Consider the following 17,462-nt stretch of genomic DNA (forward strand, 5'->3'; position numbering starts at 1 on the left):
GCATCTTGGAAGCTCATTAATCAATACCTTAAAGCACCATCAAACGTGAATATGGAAGAAATGAGCATATTGCATGAGGCAAAATTAGTAGAAGATAGAAGAACAATTTGTAACAGATTTAATAAATATTTCATCACTTCATGTGGTATCCCAGATCAACCTGTTGGCCAAAATAGTTAGACAAACATTTGCTCACCCCAAGGTACAAACATTGAATTCAGAACTGTAAGTGAACATGAATTAAGTCAAATAATCAACACATTAAAGATCAAGCTGACTGGGATAAAATATCTAGTGCCCCAGTTAAGAAGTGTCACAAAGAATTAGTTAAACATATATCACCTATCTCATTATCAGCTGTATAAGGGGAAACACCTACCTGGATTCATTAAAAATGTGCTTAGTTAAATCTGTATATAAGAAAGGATCCAAAAACTGCATTGAAAACTTTAGGCCAGTTTCATTAACCCCACATTTAGCAAAGTCTTTGAATATGTTTTACTTTCATAACTTCATGACTATATCATGAAAAGTAATCTACTCACTGAAACACAACATGGTTTCAGGAAAGACCATGGCATCATCAAAGCAATTTCTGACTTTTTACATATATATACAGGGTGTCCCATTTATCTTGACCACCCTAAATAAATGTTTGGCCAGATGCAAATCACAAAATATTTCAAGCAAATGTTCTCTAGCCGTCAGGGGGACATCAATCAACATGATTGCCTTCACTGTAGCTTTGTTTTTTACAAAGATATGAACAGTGGTATGAGTTTTTTAAATAGCACCCTGTATTTTTTATTTGGTATTCATTTCCTCTCCTAAAGACCTATTCAAAAATGTATCACAGCATACCATTCACTGAAACCCAACATTATTGATTATATAACACAACATAGACGTTGACGCTCCCAGAACTTAGTGCCTGTACTCGGGGTAATGGAACACATCCACATGCTGATGTTGACAGAGGACAAATGTAAACATAAGTAGAATGCACACCCGTCATTCTGTCAACCATCATCAGTTGAAGAGTTGTGTGAGTAGAATGTACACCAACTAAGAGAAGTTACAAATACTACTCATCTATGGGGAATGTAAGTTAGCAGAACAGTAATTGCAATATTCTTTTCTTATGTATGGGTACATTTAGTCCAGTAGTTTAGTCCTTTTAAATACTGCTGTGTAGAGTAGGTATACAGTAAAGGCTGTCCTTCCTACAAACTGCTTCAACATAACATTTCTTTGATTGTTGTTGTTGTTGTTGTTGTTGTTGAGGGTAAGCAAAATGCTATGCAGGCAGCGGAGCTGTACAGAGAGCGATATCCTGACAAAAATCCACCTTCCTGACGGATGTTTTCTAGTCTCATTGCAACGCTTCAGGAAACAGGAAGTTTCAACCCACGACAACACAATCATCGTAGCACTCACACAGACGAAGCTGCCAAAGTTACTGTTCTTGTTTCTGTTGCTATGAATCCACATGTGAGCACACGACAGCTGGAACATGAGATTGGCATTCCTAAAACCAGTATACATCTTTTTCTTACACATCACCAGTTCCATCCTTACCATGTACACCTACATCAAGAATTGCATGGGAATGATTTTTCGAATTGTGTACAGTTCTGTCAGTGGGCACAGCACCATATCCTCACCATCCTGAACTTCTTCTCCAATGTTCTATTTACCCATGAATGTTTGTTCTCAAACAAAGGACAGGTAAATACAAGGAACATGCATTATTGGTCCAGCAACAACTCACGATGGCTTAGACAGGTGCAACAGTTGCATCAATGGAGAGTTAACGTCTAGTGTGGGATGCTTGGTACTACAATTATTGGCCCATATTTCATCAATGGTAGCCTAAACAGCACAGTGTATGGCAACTTCCTCAGATGAAATCTTCCTCCTCTTCTGGATGAAGTGCCACTAGGTACCAGAATCCTTATGTGGTATCAACACAATGGATGTCCAGCACATAATGCCTTGCGTGCACGTCGTGTTCTGAACTGAAGGTATCCTGCCAGATGGATTGGTTGAGGAGGAACAGTTAGTTGACCTGCTAGGTCTCCTGATTTAAATCCTCTGGACTTTTTTCTTTGGGGACACATTAAAGACGTTGTCTATCGCGATATTCCAACAACTCCAGAGGACATGCAGGAACGTATCGTGCTTGCTTGTAATTCTCTCCAGCAGGCAACAATGGAAACAGTAAATAATTCTTTCATTCAACGAGTACACCAGTGTATTGGTGTCCAGGGTCACCACTTTGAGCACCTTTGAATGTTCTACTCCTGGGCAATGGGTCAGGAGAGTCAAATTCAATTTTGTGTTATGTTTTTACTTGGTTTTCATTTGTTTTCTGACAAGTCCAGCAAGTGGACGAGTTTGTGATCCTGGGCTCGGAGTCATTGTTGTGTTATGTCTTTATTAATGTTGTGTTTCAGTGAATGGTACTCTATGATACATTTTTGAATAGGTCTTTAGGAGAGGAAATGAATTGCCGAATAAAAAATCCAGGATGCCATTTAAAAAAAGTCATACCGCTGTTAATATCTTTGTAAAAAACAAAGCTACAACGAAGGCAATCATGCTGACTGATGTCCCCCTGATGGCTAAAGAACATTTGATTGAAACATTTTGTAATTTGCATCTGGACAAACAGTTATTTGGGGTGGTCAAGATGAATGGGACACCCTGTATAGTGTACTAAACGAAGGAAATGTGGCAACAGGCATATTCCATGATCTTGCTGAGACATTTGACTAAGTTAAACATGACCTTTTAATAAAGAAACTTGAGACATATACTTTGAAAGATTCAGCAGTACTTCTGCTAACCAACTACCTGTCAAACTCGAAGCAGTGCCCAAAGGTAACCTATCAAAGCTGTAATCTCCCAGTCTTCTAGTGAAATGAGGAGTCCCCTATGGGTCAATTCTTAGCTCCCTTCTTTCTTAGTCTGTGTGAATGATGCCACCTAGCCAACAAACTCCAAAATAGTGAGTTATGGAAATTACACATCTCTGTTGTTTTTTGGCAAAAATACTTGTCTTCTGCAACAGGTGGAGTAATAAATATAATTACATATTTTCATGAACAAGATATAAATTTAAATGCTAACAAAATGCAGTTGTTATCATTTAAGATGTTAACTGTAACCTTACCTCTATAAATAACATACGTGCAATTGAATATATTTTTGTAACACACCAATATACACTGAAGAGTGAAAGAAACTGGTACACCAGCCTCATATCATGTAGCCCCCCCCCCCACCACCACCACCACCACTACCACCACCAATCCACGGAAGTGCTGCAACACGACGTGAATTGGACTTGACTTATCTCTGAAGTAGTGCTGGAGAGAATTGACATCATGAATCCTGCAGGGCTGACCATAAATGTGTAAGAGTACGAGGGATGGAGATCTTTTCTGAACAGCACTGTGCAAGGCATCCCATACATGCTCAATAATGTTCATGTCTGGGCCGTTTGGTAGCCAGCAGAAGTGTTTAAACTCAGAAGAGTGTTCCTGGAGCCACTCTGTAACAATTCTGGACATTTGGGGTGTCGCATTGCCCTGCTGGAATTTCCCAATGGATGCAGGTGATCAGACAGGATGCTTACGTATGTGTCACCTGTCAGAGTGGTATGTAGATGTTCACGGGTCCCATATCATTGCAACTGCACATGCCCCACACCATTACGGAGCCTCTGCCAACTTTAACAATACCCTGCTGACATGTAACAATCCTCTTCTGACATGCAGGTTCCATGGATTCATGAGGTTGTCTCCATAACCGTACACATCCAACTGCTCAATACAATTTGTAATGAGACTTGTCCAACGAGGCAACTTGTTTCCAGTCATCAACAGTCCAAGGTCGGTGTTGACGGGCCCAGACGAGGTGTAAAGCTTTGTGTCATGTAGTCATCAAGGGTACGCGAGTGGGCCTTCAGCTCTGAAAGGCCATATTGATAATGTTTCATTGAATGGTTTGCACTGTGACACTTGTTATGACCGAGCATAGAAATCTGCAGCAATCTGAAGAAGGGTTACACTTCTTTCACGAGGAACAATTCTCTTCATTCATTGTTGGTCCCATTCTTGCAGGATCTTCTTCCAGCTGCAGAAATATCAGAGATTTGATGTTTTACCGGATTCTTGATATTCATTGTACACTCGTGAAATGGTTGTATACGAAAATCCCCATTTTATCACTACCTCAGAGATGCTGTGTCCCATCACTCATGCGCTGATTGTAACACCATGTTCAAACTCACTCAAATTTTCATAAACTGCCATTGTAGCAGCAGTAACCAGTCTAACAACTGCGCCAGACACTTGTTACCTTAAATAGGCATTGCTGGCCGCAGCATCATATTCTGACTGTTTGCAGATCTCTGTATTTGAATACGCATGCCTATACCAGTTTCTTTGGTGCTTCAGTGTATGTAGTCATAGAAGTGACAGATATGAGAAAATCATTTTTAGAATAAAATGTTTGTTATTCAATGGCTCTTAGCTTGTGACTGGCCCCTAACTTGTGACGAACAGCCACCTTATTTGTACAGGTAATATATCTGAACTACTGAACCACACAATAATATGTTACTATACATTTTTTGCACTCATGGGCTCTATTGTGATGGCATTAAATGTGGGCATCTGTTGTGCATTGTCTGGTCAAGAGTGAGAATTATGGGAACATTGAACTACCCCTTCATAGCTCTGTTTCTGTCAGTAGCCATCCCACATTTATGAGATATGTGCTTTGTTTAAGACTGCCAGGTTAATTCTTCATAGATAAGGAGTTCCCATCACAGGAAAGTTGTGTGGCCAAACACATTTACCTCAGGCGACATCATTCTGTACTAGAAAACATTATTGGAGATAATTTTGCTGTGGATATTTCCAACCCATTTCTTGTAAGCCATTACTTGAGTCAAAACATTGTGGTAGTCAGTTGTACCTTTTTGTCCCTGTGCAGACATACCCTCAGATTGATTCTTGTATTGTCTACATACTGTAGAACATTCACTTTCCTGAAGAAAGTATTTTTTAATGTAAAGGTGAAACTGGAGGGATACAAAAATTAAGCATTGCACGTAATCCATATTCATAATTCTTTTTCATATTGCATGCACTTCATGAACAAGAAGGAACAGTCATTCACAGAGAGAATGCAACAGGCTTTTCACAAAAGTGTGAAGTGTTCTTGATTTTTGTTGTCATATGCAGTTCAAAGGATAGAAACAGAGCAAACTTATTTGATTTGATTTTTTATTGACCAGTTTAATCATACAGCACAAATTGTACTACTGGTATTGGACAGGTCAAAGATAAGTTACAATAATACATAATATTAGCAAAATAGTAGGCAAATTAAAAATAGGTACCTATTACAATTAATTTTGTTACATATTCAAAAATTCTCTGACAGAATAGAAACAGTGCTTTATTAGGAATGCCTTTAGTTTAGCTTTAAATATTTGATGAGTAGCATTTTTTATTTCCTCTGCTATCTTATTGTGTAATATTACAACAATGTTAATTATGCTCCTCTCATAGGTGGTTGTTCCATGATATTTTTGATGTATATTGGATAAAGCAGTCTCAGTAACTAAATGACAAAAGTTGTGAGGAAAAATTCTAGTATTCAGCAAATTCATTTGAGTCTGTCTTTTGCTTCTGGCAGTGATGTTGGGCAAAATCACTGACAACTTGAGTTCTTCAACCAAATTGTGTGGCCTGGTCATTTTATCCTTGTATCCAACCAAAGTTTTTATTTCGATCTTTTTTCCTGTCACAACAGTCAGATATTTCAATCCTACTGCTTGAAGATCACTGGAATACTATTGGCAGAAATGTCTTTCATCAACTTTATTTTATGTTCTAAAATACGTGAGACTACATGCCTTCATAAATACATGCTGTATTGTAGGCTGGGGTACATCATTTAGAATGATGAATTTTGTGAAATTTTTGACCTCACGAATGCCAGCAGTTGTATTAATTACATTTTAACCAAAATAATTGTATTTATTTTTGACATGTGTTTAGGATTCATATTTTAGATGTGTAATAACTGACCTTTCTCCCTCCTAGATGACACACCACCACTACTTAGCTGTCCTCAGAGTTACGTCATTGAGCTTGTTGACCGACAAGATAGTTATGCCGTCAATTTCAATGATACACGACGTCGTGTAAATGTGTCTGATGCATCTGGGGAAGTTACTGTGAGATTTATACCTGAAAGGGCAACTATTCCTATTGGAGGCTTCGAAAATGTTACTGTTGTGGCAACTGATAAGTTTGGAAATGAAGCTAAGTGCCATTTTCAGGTATGTGTGTATAAACATTGACATTTTCATTTTACTTTATCTTCAGTGAATGAACTAATTATTTTCGTTTTGCCTTTAACATATCTGTTTTCCACAATGAATGCCACAGAAATAACATACTAGAAATATGTGTAGCAATGCATATATTTTTTTACTAGCTACTATAAGAAAACATAGGCCATTTCAGAAAACAACCTGTTGAATTTTCAGCAAAAGCAACTCAAAAAGTTTCTCTATCGCCACTTTCAGTTAACAGTTAATTTCAAAATGCTCAGGCTTCATCTTCATGCAAATAGGGTAACAACATTTTAAATTGATGTATATAATCAGTTAAAAACAAAAAAGTTGCAAATTTGGCCAAAAATAGATGCAAATTTTGATAAAAATAGGTGAGACTTTGCCAAAAATAGATGTTTCAGTTTTCAGTCCTTAGTACTAAATAATGTAAATGTTGAATTACCTACTCTGCAAACCTCTGTGTAGTGCATGGCAGAGAGTACGTCGCATTGTACCAGTTCTTAGGATTTTTTCACATTTATGTACAGAGTGAGAGAAGAACAACTGTTTAAATGCCTCTGAGTGTGCTGTAATGAACCTGATCTTTTTTCTTCACAGTCCCTTTGTGAGTGATAAATAATGGGCTGTAATTTCCCCTGTATATAAGACATCCCAACTAAAAATTTGTGAAGTGCCTGTTACTTCCATCTAAAATAGTATATAATCACTTAATCTTTATATAGTTAAGAATATGGTTAACAGACTTCTCTAAGTTTCCTGCTGACATAGATATATCTGCAAATGAGACTAATCTTGTTCAGGGTTGGACATTTCAGGGGAATAGATTCTGATTCACATCCTAACTATGTCTCACCTTCAATATCATTTTCTACTCCAACATCATCTATTATTTAATCTATCTCAGTATACGAGACGTTGTAACATTTTCATCATCTGGAACAAAATGTTAAACATTTCTGCACTTTTCACAGACTGACTGCCATCATCAGAACCATTACTTTCAACATTTTTGTGCTTCCAGTTTCCTATAAGGGGGAGAAAAAAAATCCCACAAATCTTGAACATAAAAAGAAATTACCCATCAAATCCAAGAGACTCACCTAAAAAAAATCAGCTTTCTGAAAATAATTTTTGATGATGAGGGTTTGTGGCATCCTAGGCTATTGAAATAAAACTCATTGCATGTACATCTACATCTTCATGACTACTCTGCAAATCACACTTAAGTGCCTGGCAGAGAGTTAATCAAATGTCTTTCACACTATTTCTCTACTTTTCCACTCTTGAAAAGTGTGTGTAGATGTTCTAATTTCTCTATTTTATTATGGTGATCATTCCTCCCTCTGTAGATGGGCATCAACAAAATATTTTCGCATTTTGAGGAGAAAGCTAGAAATTGAAATCTCATGAAAAGTTCCCACTGCATCGAAAAATGCTTTTGTTTTAATGATTCCCACCCAAACTTGTGTATTAAATCCATAACACTATCTCCCCTGTTTAACGAAAGTACAAAACTAGCTGCCCTTATTTGAACTTGTTTGATGTGCCCCGTCAAACCTGCCTGGTAAGGATTTTATACTGTACAGCAATACTCTAGCGGAGAATGGACAGTTGTCACATAGGCAATCTGTTTAGTGGATTTATTGCATCTTCTAAGTGTTCTGCCAATAAAACAGTCTTTGGTTCTCCTTCCCCACAACATTAATCTATGTGAGTTGTCCAATATATGTTGTCCATTATTGTGATCCCTAGCTATTTAGTTGAATTGACAGCCTTTAGATTTTTGTGATTTATTAACTGAAATTTTATGGATTCCTCTTTTCCATACTTTTCATTGTTTAGAGTCAATTGCCACTTTTTGCACTATGTGGGTATCATGTCTAAATCATTTTGCAATTGGTTTTGACCTTTTGGTGACTTTACTATACAGTAAATGACAGAATCACCTCCAAACAATTTAAGAGGGCTGCTCAGACTGTCTCCTAAGTCATTTATGTAGATTAGGAACAGCAGAGGCTCTATATCACTTCCTTGGGTAATGCCAAATATCACTTTGGTTTTACTTGATGAATTTCTGTCAGTTGCTACAAACTGTGACCTTGGTGACAGAATTTCAGGAATCCAGTCCCACAACTGAGACGATACTCCATAGGCATGTAATTTGATTAAAAGCTGTTTGTGAGTAGGATTGGCTGGACAAGGAAAGCATGAGAGGGCAAACCCAGAATAGCAGTGTCGTTTGTCATTTGAATGGTTACATTTATTTAACCACCACATAAGAGCATGAATAAATAAATACAATAATCAAAAATAATTATGAGTGACAGGGTAAGGCTAATTAGTTACTTACAGCTTTAAGGAATGATTTTGCCTCAACAAGCCACAAAACACAGTGCCAGAATAAATATAGAACAGGAACTTCTTTCCTTATAAAATGAGATAAATTAAGAAAACATCACTTAAGGCCTTCAAGGAATTTTTGGAAAAGTAATTAATTTTTTTAATCATGCATGCCATCAAAACACAAGAGAACAAACACACTGTTGAATTCAGCATAAAATCATAAAATGTATGGAAAATTTTATCAGGCACCAAAATGGCAAAATAGATTAAGGTTGACCACACGTGAGGCAAGTACAATCCCAATTTAGGCTCAAACCAGTAATTATGGTTTAATGATTTTGAAATATTCACCTAACACAATATCCAAGAATAGTGCTTAAGCAAGTTAAGAAAAAACGTGCTTAAGCAAGTTAAGAAAAAACTTAGCCACCCAAAATTCATAACATGGGCAATACAAGCATATTCCAAAGGTTCCATAGATCAGAACAATAAGTAATATAGCCACAACATAATTTAAAATTTATTAACAGGCAGCACGAACCAGCATGTTAAGGCAATACATGTCTCAAAGGCAGCCAATAAATGCCAAGGCAGTGCATAACAGCAACAAGCCCCCACAGCCGCCAGCTGCTAAACAACCAGTAGCAAAGCTCAGAAGACTAAATAGGGCTGTTAACAGACATCACTTAGGTGAAACATAGGCCAAACAAACAAGTTAAACCAATGTTAATGGCTGCCTTCTCAAGAAATGGTCAGCATATGGCCTCTTAATATGCAACCAAATTCCAAAAATTGATCTTTAACCAAATTTACAAAATATCAAGAATGCATAGTAGTGATAAAGGTGTCTCTTAAACCATTTAGCTGAATAAAATATAAAACAGGAAAACTTAATAAATGCCTCTTAATAAATGCCTATATGAGGCGGTACTTAATAATTAGATCTTACAAGCAGTGCTTTCTTTCGTGGTATTTAGAACTGGAATCCATAACACAATTTTAACACATATATTGAATACAGGAAATTTCTGTTATAAAGCAAACAAAATATAAAATAAAAGATTAAATACAAAATCTTTAAAAACACTTCAGATCACAATTTAACATGAAAAATTGTTGCTGTGGCTTATGCCAAACCACTTCCCAGAATAATATGGCACAAGAAAGGTGATGACCACATCAATAGAAAAATCTAACATTAAGGTTTACCACTGAAATTGGCCTTTGACACTGCATATATCTAACACAAAATGTACTGCAATGAATCTCTCAGTTGTATGTAGAAATCTCCAATACAGGCACAGTTACATACACAACCAAATATTCAACTGATCAGAAATATAAATAATCTGAAGCAACAGAGCCTTTGCTCAGATAGTTATGCTCAAACAAATATTTCAGTAAGCCACCAAGCAGAGATAATAGAGGTGGGTGTGTCTTAGTGTGAGAAATACGGACAAATGCACAATGTTGCAGATATTTCATAATCCTGGAAATATTCAGTGCGGCTCCTGCACAGCATGGAATATCAAAGCTGGACGTATCAGCGGGATTGGACAGAAAGACGCTGTACTCAGCTCAGTGTCGTAACTCTGACTTCACCAGTTACACCAAGTCTTGTCATAAACAGAGCTAATGGCCAACTGACCAACTATAACTGGAACTGACCCGTGGAAGCCCTCTTGTCTGCTGTCACTCGCTGCCTCGCTCTTACTGACCACATCAGTGCTGCTCAAGGCCTACTTTAGGACTCCTTCTGCCAGAGATAATCAGCAACAATCTACAATTGATTTGTGCTGCCAGTAGAAGCGCCAGTAAATAATGCCCGAAATAAAGGCACGTGAAATTGATTGCAAGTCCTCCACAGTTCAGTCGGTATCAAAAGCCTTCTGGAAATCCAGAAATACGGAATAAATTTGAGATCCCTGTCGATAGCACTCATTACTTTAAGAGAATAAGGACCTAGTTGTGTTGCAGGAGGATGATATTTTCTGAAACCATGCTGACCATGTGTCAATAGATTGTTTACCTTGAGATAATTTGTAATATTCAGCCACAGGTGGTGGTGGTTGTTGGGATGTTTAAGGGGGACTAAACAGCTAAGGTCATCAGTCCCCCATATTCAGCCACAGTATATGTTCCAAAATCCTACTGCAGCTAGATGTTAGTGACAAGGACTTGTATTTCAGTGGATTACTCGTATTTCCTTTCTTGAGTATTGATCTTTTGCCAATAGAACGGATGCATATGATTGCTACATATGGAGATATTGTGTCATCATGTACTCTGAAAGGAATGTAATTGGTATAGAATCATGACTGAAAGACTTCCCTTTATTAAGTGATTTGAGTTGCTTTTCTACAATGAGGATATCTGCCTCTAAGTTTCAGATGTTGGCAGCAGTTCTTGATTTGAATTCTGGAATATTTATCCTCTTTGGAAAACTGTATTTAGTTACTCCGTTTTGGTGCACTGTCATTGGTAACATTACAACCGTTATCGCAAAGTGAAGATACTGATTGCGTCTTACTGCTGGTGTACCTTACAGAATCTCTCTGGACTTACTGTCAGATTTTCAGGCAGAGTTTCATTTTGTAAACTGTTACAAGCATCTCACATTGATATTGTGCTAAATTTTGAGCTTCTGTAGAACTTCACCAACCTTGGGGTTTTAGTGTTCTTTTAAATATGGCATGCTTTTTTCATTCATTCCGCAACAGTGTTCTGACCTGCTTTGTGTATCATATGGGATCAGTGCCGTCTCTTATTAATTTATTTGATATAAATCTCTCAATTGCTGCTGATGCCATTTCTTTGAATTTAAGCCACATCTGGTCTACAGTTACGTAGTTAATTCGGAAGGCATGGAGACTGCCTCATAGAAAGATGTCAAGTGAATTTTTATCTGTATTAGATTCCAACAAATAGTGTGTTGAAAGTAATATGTCATTTTCCATAATATTGTTTTATCAGTTTTACAAGTCCTTATCTATGGGTTGAAGTTTACTGGCCCTACTAAGAGGAAGGAAAGACAGTTCAATATTTTACAGCAAACTGCCTTTTGTGTGAAGTGCAAAATTATCTACAAGAAGCACAGTCTTAATGCTGATTTGTTTGTGAATGTTTTTAATGCATGAGCAATTTGCAGCTTCACCAATTATGAGATACTTTAGTTTTCCACCCCATCAGCATTGCCACAAGCAAATATTGTCATTCTCTTTGCTAACTTTCACATTACGTATAGTAGGAATGTGGTCACCAGTTAGAAGTTAGAAATGTGTTTAGGAGGGAGGCTCCAGCTATAATTGTTAATAGTAGTATCATAAGGTTTTCAAATACGCTACCAGTCACAAAATTTGTTGACAACTAAATTATTTATTAGCAACATGTTTCGAGGTGATACCTTGTCATCAGGCTATATTGGTATTGCAAAAACATGTTTATACAGATATTAAAGCTTCTTTAAATGACTGCCGTGATTATCCTGTGGAGAGAGAGAATTATAATCTCCTAAAAGGTTATCTTTCTCTCTTTCCATAGGATTCCCACAGCAGTCATGCAAAGAAGCTTTAATATGAGGTCTGTCTAAAAAGTTCTGGAGTAGTCATATTTTCGCACCAATGGTGTGTTGTAGTGAAATATGATTGCCATCCCTGCAGGAAGCCTATCGTGATGAGTGCTTAAGGCATACTCGGTGTTACGAATGGTTCACATGGTTTGAAAATGTCCTGATGGAAGTTAAAGATGACCCTCATTCAGGATGCCCTTTGATGTGTACTGATGATGCTCATGTGAGGGCCGTGAACAAAATTGTGCATGCCAATCGAAGACTGACTGTCCGAGAGATTGCAAAACAATGTAACACTTCAGTTGGATCATGTCACGAAATACTGAATGCATCGTGTTGCCGCCAAGTTCATCCCAATACGCATGAGTCAAGACCAGAAAGACCTTCGCCTTGCAATCTGCAAAGAGCTTTTGGATTGCACAAATGGGAACAACATGTTCCTTAAGAGACTCATAACTGGTGATGAGACGTGGGTCTACTGATGTGATGTTGAAAACGAAGTTCAGTCTTCACAGTCGCTCAGGAAAGGTTCTCCAACACTAAAAAACGCTCGTCAAGTCGGGTCAAATATCAAAGCTGTGCTGATAGTTTTCTCTGACTTTGAAGGATTAGTTCATCATGAATTCGTGCCACAGGGGCAAACTGTTAATCGATAGTACTATCGGGACGTTTTGTGATGCCTGCGAGAAAATGTGAGAAGGAAATAGCCTGAAATGTGGTGAGACAATTCATGGCTCTTGCGTCATGATAATGCACATGCACATTCATCCCTATTGGTGCATGACTATTGCACAAAAAACGAAATCACTGTCCTGCCTCATCCTCCGTACTCTCCAGACCTGGTCTCTGTGGACTTCTTTTTATTTCCAAAGTTGAAAATCCCACGGAAAAGTTGAAGATTTGCAATGATAGATGAGATAAAAGAAAATTTGCATATGGGGCTTCACGTGATCCAGCAACAGACGTACGAAGACTGCTTCCAAAAGAGGAAACAGCATTCCGAGTGATGTATCAATTGTGGAGGAGAATATTGAAGGAGACTGTGTACAGTAAGTAAATTGTACGTGTCAAAAAATTTTGTGGACAAAGTTCTGGAATTTTCTGAACAGGCCTCATGTGTTTTTATATTGCCAGTATAGCCTGATGATAAGGTATCACTTTAAAACATGTCACTAAATAAATAATTTAGTTGTCAACAAATTTTGTGACTGGTAGTGGCATTTGAAAACCTTTTTATATTTTTGAAACTGTCACGGTCGATTAATAGTCAGTAAGGTTTCAAATTATAACAACAATAGACTGCATTTTCCATTGTGCTACCTGTTAAGTTGTCTGCTACATATTAACAATCTTTTAGGAGCTTCTTGTGTGACAGGAATGAAAGAGCATTTTACATGCTAAAATGCTATACACAAGAGTGTCTTAATGAGATTTTACTGTTTTTCAAAATAAATGGAGATTAGGTGAGATCCTAAATATTGTTACTATTTCTTTATAGTACTATGCCAAGTTTGATCATTACTAAATGCAAGAAAGACCTTTCTGTGAAGTAGTCTTAACGTGGATACTGTAGAATGGCCATTTATTTTCATATTACTTCATTGTCTGTCATTTTATTTATGTATTTAAGAAAAACAGCAGAAGATTTTTACTGAAAGATTTTACGGCTGCTGCTCCTTGTTGGTGATCACAAGTTGTCTCGGCTTTCTCTCTGCTCATTCAGTTCAGAATGCTAATTACATGTTTTCAGCAGTATTTGACAAAATTTTAATTATTTCATAATAAAAGTATCAGTAAACTCTAAAATGTCCTTTTTAGGTGTGTCAGAAAATGATATATTATCTATTACCTGGTGTGCAGTGAATGCTTGTGTAACAGTCCAGTAATATATCTCCTTGTTAATCATAGAGACAACAACTTCTTGATTAAATATCCATTAGCATAATAATACTTGCTGTTAGTTTGCCTTGCTGACATGCTTATGTTTTGCTCCACTGTTTTAGGTCGCGGTGCAAGCAACTCCTTGTGTGGATTGGGAACTTCATCCACCAGCAAACGGTGCACTAAATTGTCTTCCTGGAGAGAAGGGGCTCCAGTGCATTGCAACTTGCAATCCAGGATTCCGGTAAGTAATTTCTCAAGAAAGTTGCTTGTGTTGTATAATACATTGTGGAATAAAATATTACAGTAAGAATACGGACAATGTTATAAAAAAGATATATTGTTACTCACCATATAACAGAGATGTTGAGTTGCAGACAGGCACAACAAAAAGATTACACAGACATACACAAACATTTTCAGAAATGCAGCTAACACACACATTACCACAGTCTCTGGCTGCCATTCCATTCCTAGGGTTCAACATTGGCCTTAGGTTGAGTCTAATTGGTATAGGTTCAACTTTGGTCTTAGGTCCTGCCCACTGTCCTCCTCACCCCTCCCATAGTGGTATTCTGCCACCCACCAAACTTTCACAATATCTTCGTCCACCCCTATACAATCCCTGCTCCCAACTCCTTGCCTCATGACTCCTATCCCTGTCATAGACCTAGATGCAAGGCCTGTGCCATACATCTTTCCGCCACCACCTACTCCAGTCTGATCACAATCCAGTAACTATCCCATCAAAGACAGGGCTACCCATCTATCCCATTAAAGGCATGGGCATGACAACCAAGAAGCTGTCTCTCTGCATGAATGGCCACTGACAAACTGTGGCCAGAAACAACTGGATCACCCAGTAGCTGAGCACACTGCCCATCACAAAGTTCTTCATTTTTAATGACTACTTCACAGACTGCACCATCTGGATACTTCCTACCAACACCAGTTTTTCTGAGTTGCACAGATGGGAACTCTCCCCGCAGTTTATCCTACATTCCCGTAACCCTCCTGGCCTCAACCTCCGTTAGTTGTTATCCTTCACCTATCTATCCTTTTCCTGTTCCCACTCCACAGCCTTCTGTTCCACAAGTGCACCCATAGTCTTTTTACTTCTCTCCTTTTCTGTCCCCACCCAAATCTCCATCTAACCTCCTGACTTCACCTAGCTGCCCTATCCCCTCTCCACCTTATCCCTGTATGCTCCTACAAATAATACTTTACCATTCCCTACCTGTACCTTGCTCTCCCTCCTCCTTCTCACCCTAGCCAACTCCTTGCCCCCACCACCTAGATTGCTTCTCCCATCACATGTAGTTGCTTGGAGTTAGGCCTCAGTAAGCAGAGATCAGTCGTGTGAGTGTGAGACGTGTATACGTGAAGTGTGTGTATATTTTGTCTATTTAATAAAGAGGCCTTCTGGCGAAAAGCTTATGTGTTTAGTAGTATTTTTGTTGCATCTGTCTGTGAGTCAATACATTTCACTTTACATGTATTTATGTCTGTCTAATGGCAGTACTATACATTCACCTCTTGAAAGTAAGTACCGGACAGCAGTTTTGTCCAATAATTTGTTAGCTTTCTCTCTTTGTATAATTTTATTTATTTATTTATCATAGGCATGCATTGCAATTTGTATATACATAACAATAAAGTTAACATAGTTAATATGGGCATGCATAATTTTCTTTTGATACAATTATGATGACTTTCTTGTCATTTAACATTCCAGAATTGGGTTCCTTCTCTGTGGTAGAAAAAAAAATCACTTGCTGAAGGGAAGTGGAAAAGAAACACAGACTATATTCTTGAACCAATAAATATTTTAATTAAAATGGAATGGTTAACTTTTTACATTTTTAGAGAAGAAAAAACAAGTAAATAAACAGAAAACAGGCTGCAAGGAATTATGTCGTGTTTTGCCTTGTGTAATTTGTATGCCCAGTAATCATTTGAATAATGACCTAGGAATTAGGTTAGCGAAGGTAAAAATTAAAATTCTAAGGATTCCTAACAACACATAAATTCGAGATTTTATTCATGTCACCTGCTTAGATTCCAGTAGGATAATTTAGTGTTTTCAGTTGTGGGAGTTTAACATTCACAGAGTGCAAAACAGTACTGTTATTAAGACAATAGAAAATAAATGAAACACTGATTATTTCAGGCTTTATTAATTACATCTACAACTAAATTATTTCATTTCTTGTAGGTTCACAGATGGAGAACCTGTAAAAACATTTAGTTGTGAACTCAAGAGGCCCTGGACACCAACTTCCGTTGTCCCAGATTGTGTGTCAGAAGGTATGTTTACTAAATTGTCATTCACTGCAATGTTTTATAAAATTCAGTTACTCCTTTTTTATTTTATTTTTGTTTCAATACAAATATTGAGTAATCTTGTTCGTGTGTGCAGATACTCAGCAGGCTGACTACCATGTTGTATCTACAATTACATACAGAGCTAATGGAGCTGTAGCATCACTATGCCTGTCGCAATACGAAGACCTTGTGTCACAGTACTATCCAAGTTTAAACAATGTACTCACTCAACGATGCTCAGCTGTTAATGTGAATATGAATGTTTCATTTATTGATGTGAAACCGAAACTGCTGGAGGAAAATGTTGTTCGGGTACATATTTTTCTTTAGACTTTCATTTAATTTAGAGAGTATTTTTCATCCTTGGACCACACAGAGATACTAGTCTTGAACAGAAAACTTGTTAATTCTGCAAGTTAATACTTGAACAGTTTCCATTCATCTAATAGAACTTCATTCATTCATCTTCAATCTCCATCAGGCTTATTTGATTCTGTAATACCTCTTTTTATCTTGCTTATTTTAAGTTTTTTCCAATCCCAAAGATTGGAAGAGTGTTTTTAAATTTCAGTTTGATCTTCTTCTTCAAAGTGTTATACTGAACTTAAAATAAGTTTGAGGCGAATCTCATAAATTTCCTTAGTGATGTATACTGAACACAGAAACATTTTCTTTATGCTTTCAACAGATGGATTACATACTTGTGATAGTACCTGCTGTACGCCAGCCACAGTTATATGACCTTTGTGGATCAACACTGAACCTTATATTTGATTTATCAGTACCATACGCAAGTGCTGTGATAGAACCACTGCTCAATGTATCTGCCATTGGGAACCAATGTCCACCTCTGCGTGCTTTGAAGTCAAATATTTCAAGAGGTTTTGATTGTAATGTGGGAGAAGTGCTCAACATGGACACTAATGATGTACCACGTTGCTGTAAGTACTGTATTGCTATTTATGA

At 37.4% G+C, this 17,462-nt stretch overlaps 1 protein-coding gene across 1 annotated transcript in view; it reads left to right on the top strand.

The window, feature by feature from the left end:
- The window catches only part of LOC124595775 (sushi, von Willebrand factor type A, EGF and pentraxin domain-containing protein 1), a 152,459-nt gene that overhangs the window by 65,337 nt on the left and 69,660 nt on the right, over positions 1 to 17,462 (top strand). The window contains exons 28-32 of the mRNA XM_047134661.1: positions 6,123 to 6,361; positions 14,294 to 14,415; positions 16,387 to 16,478; positions 16,591 to 16,808; positions 17,185 to 17,437. Coding sequence (XP_046990617.1) covers positions 6,123 to 6,361; positions 14,294 to 14,415; positions 16,387 to 16,478; positions 16,591 to 16,808; positions 17,185 to 17,437 — 924 coding nt within the window. The remainder of the gene's footprint in view (positions 1 to 6,122; positions 6,362 to 14,293; positions 14,416 to 16,386; positions 16,479 to 16,590; positions 16,809 to 17,184; positions 17,438 to 17,462) is intronic.

Source organism: Schistocerca americana, chromosome 2 (genome assembly GCF_021461395.2).
Source record: "Schistocerca americana isolate TAMUIC-IGC-003095 chromosome 2, iqSchAmer2.1, whole genome shotgun sequence".
Lineage (NCBI taxonomy): Eukaryota > Metazoa > Arthropoda > Insecta > Orthoptera > Acrididae > Schistocerca > Schistocerca americana.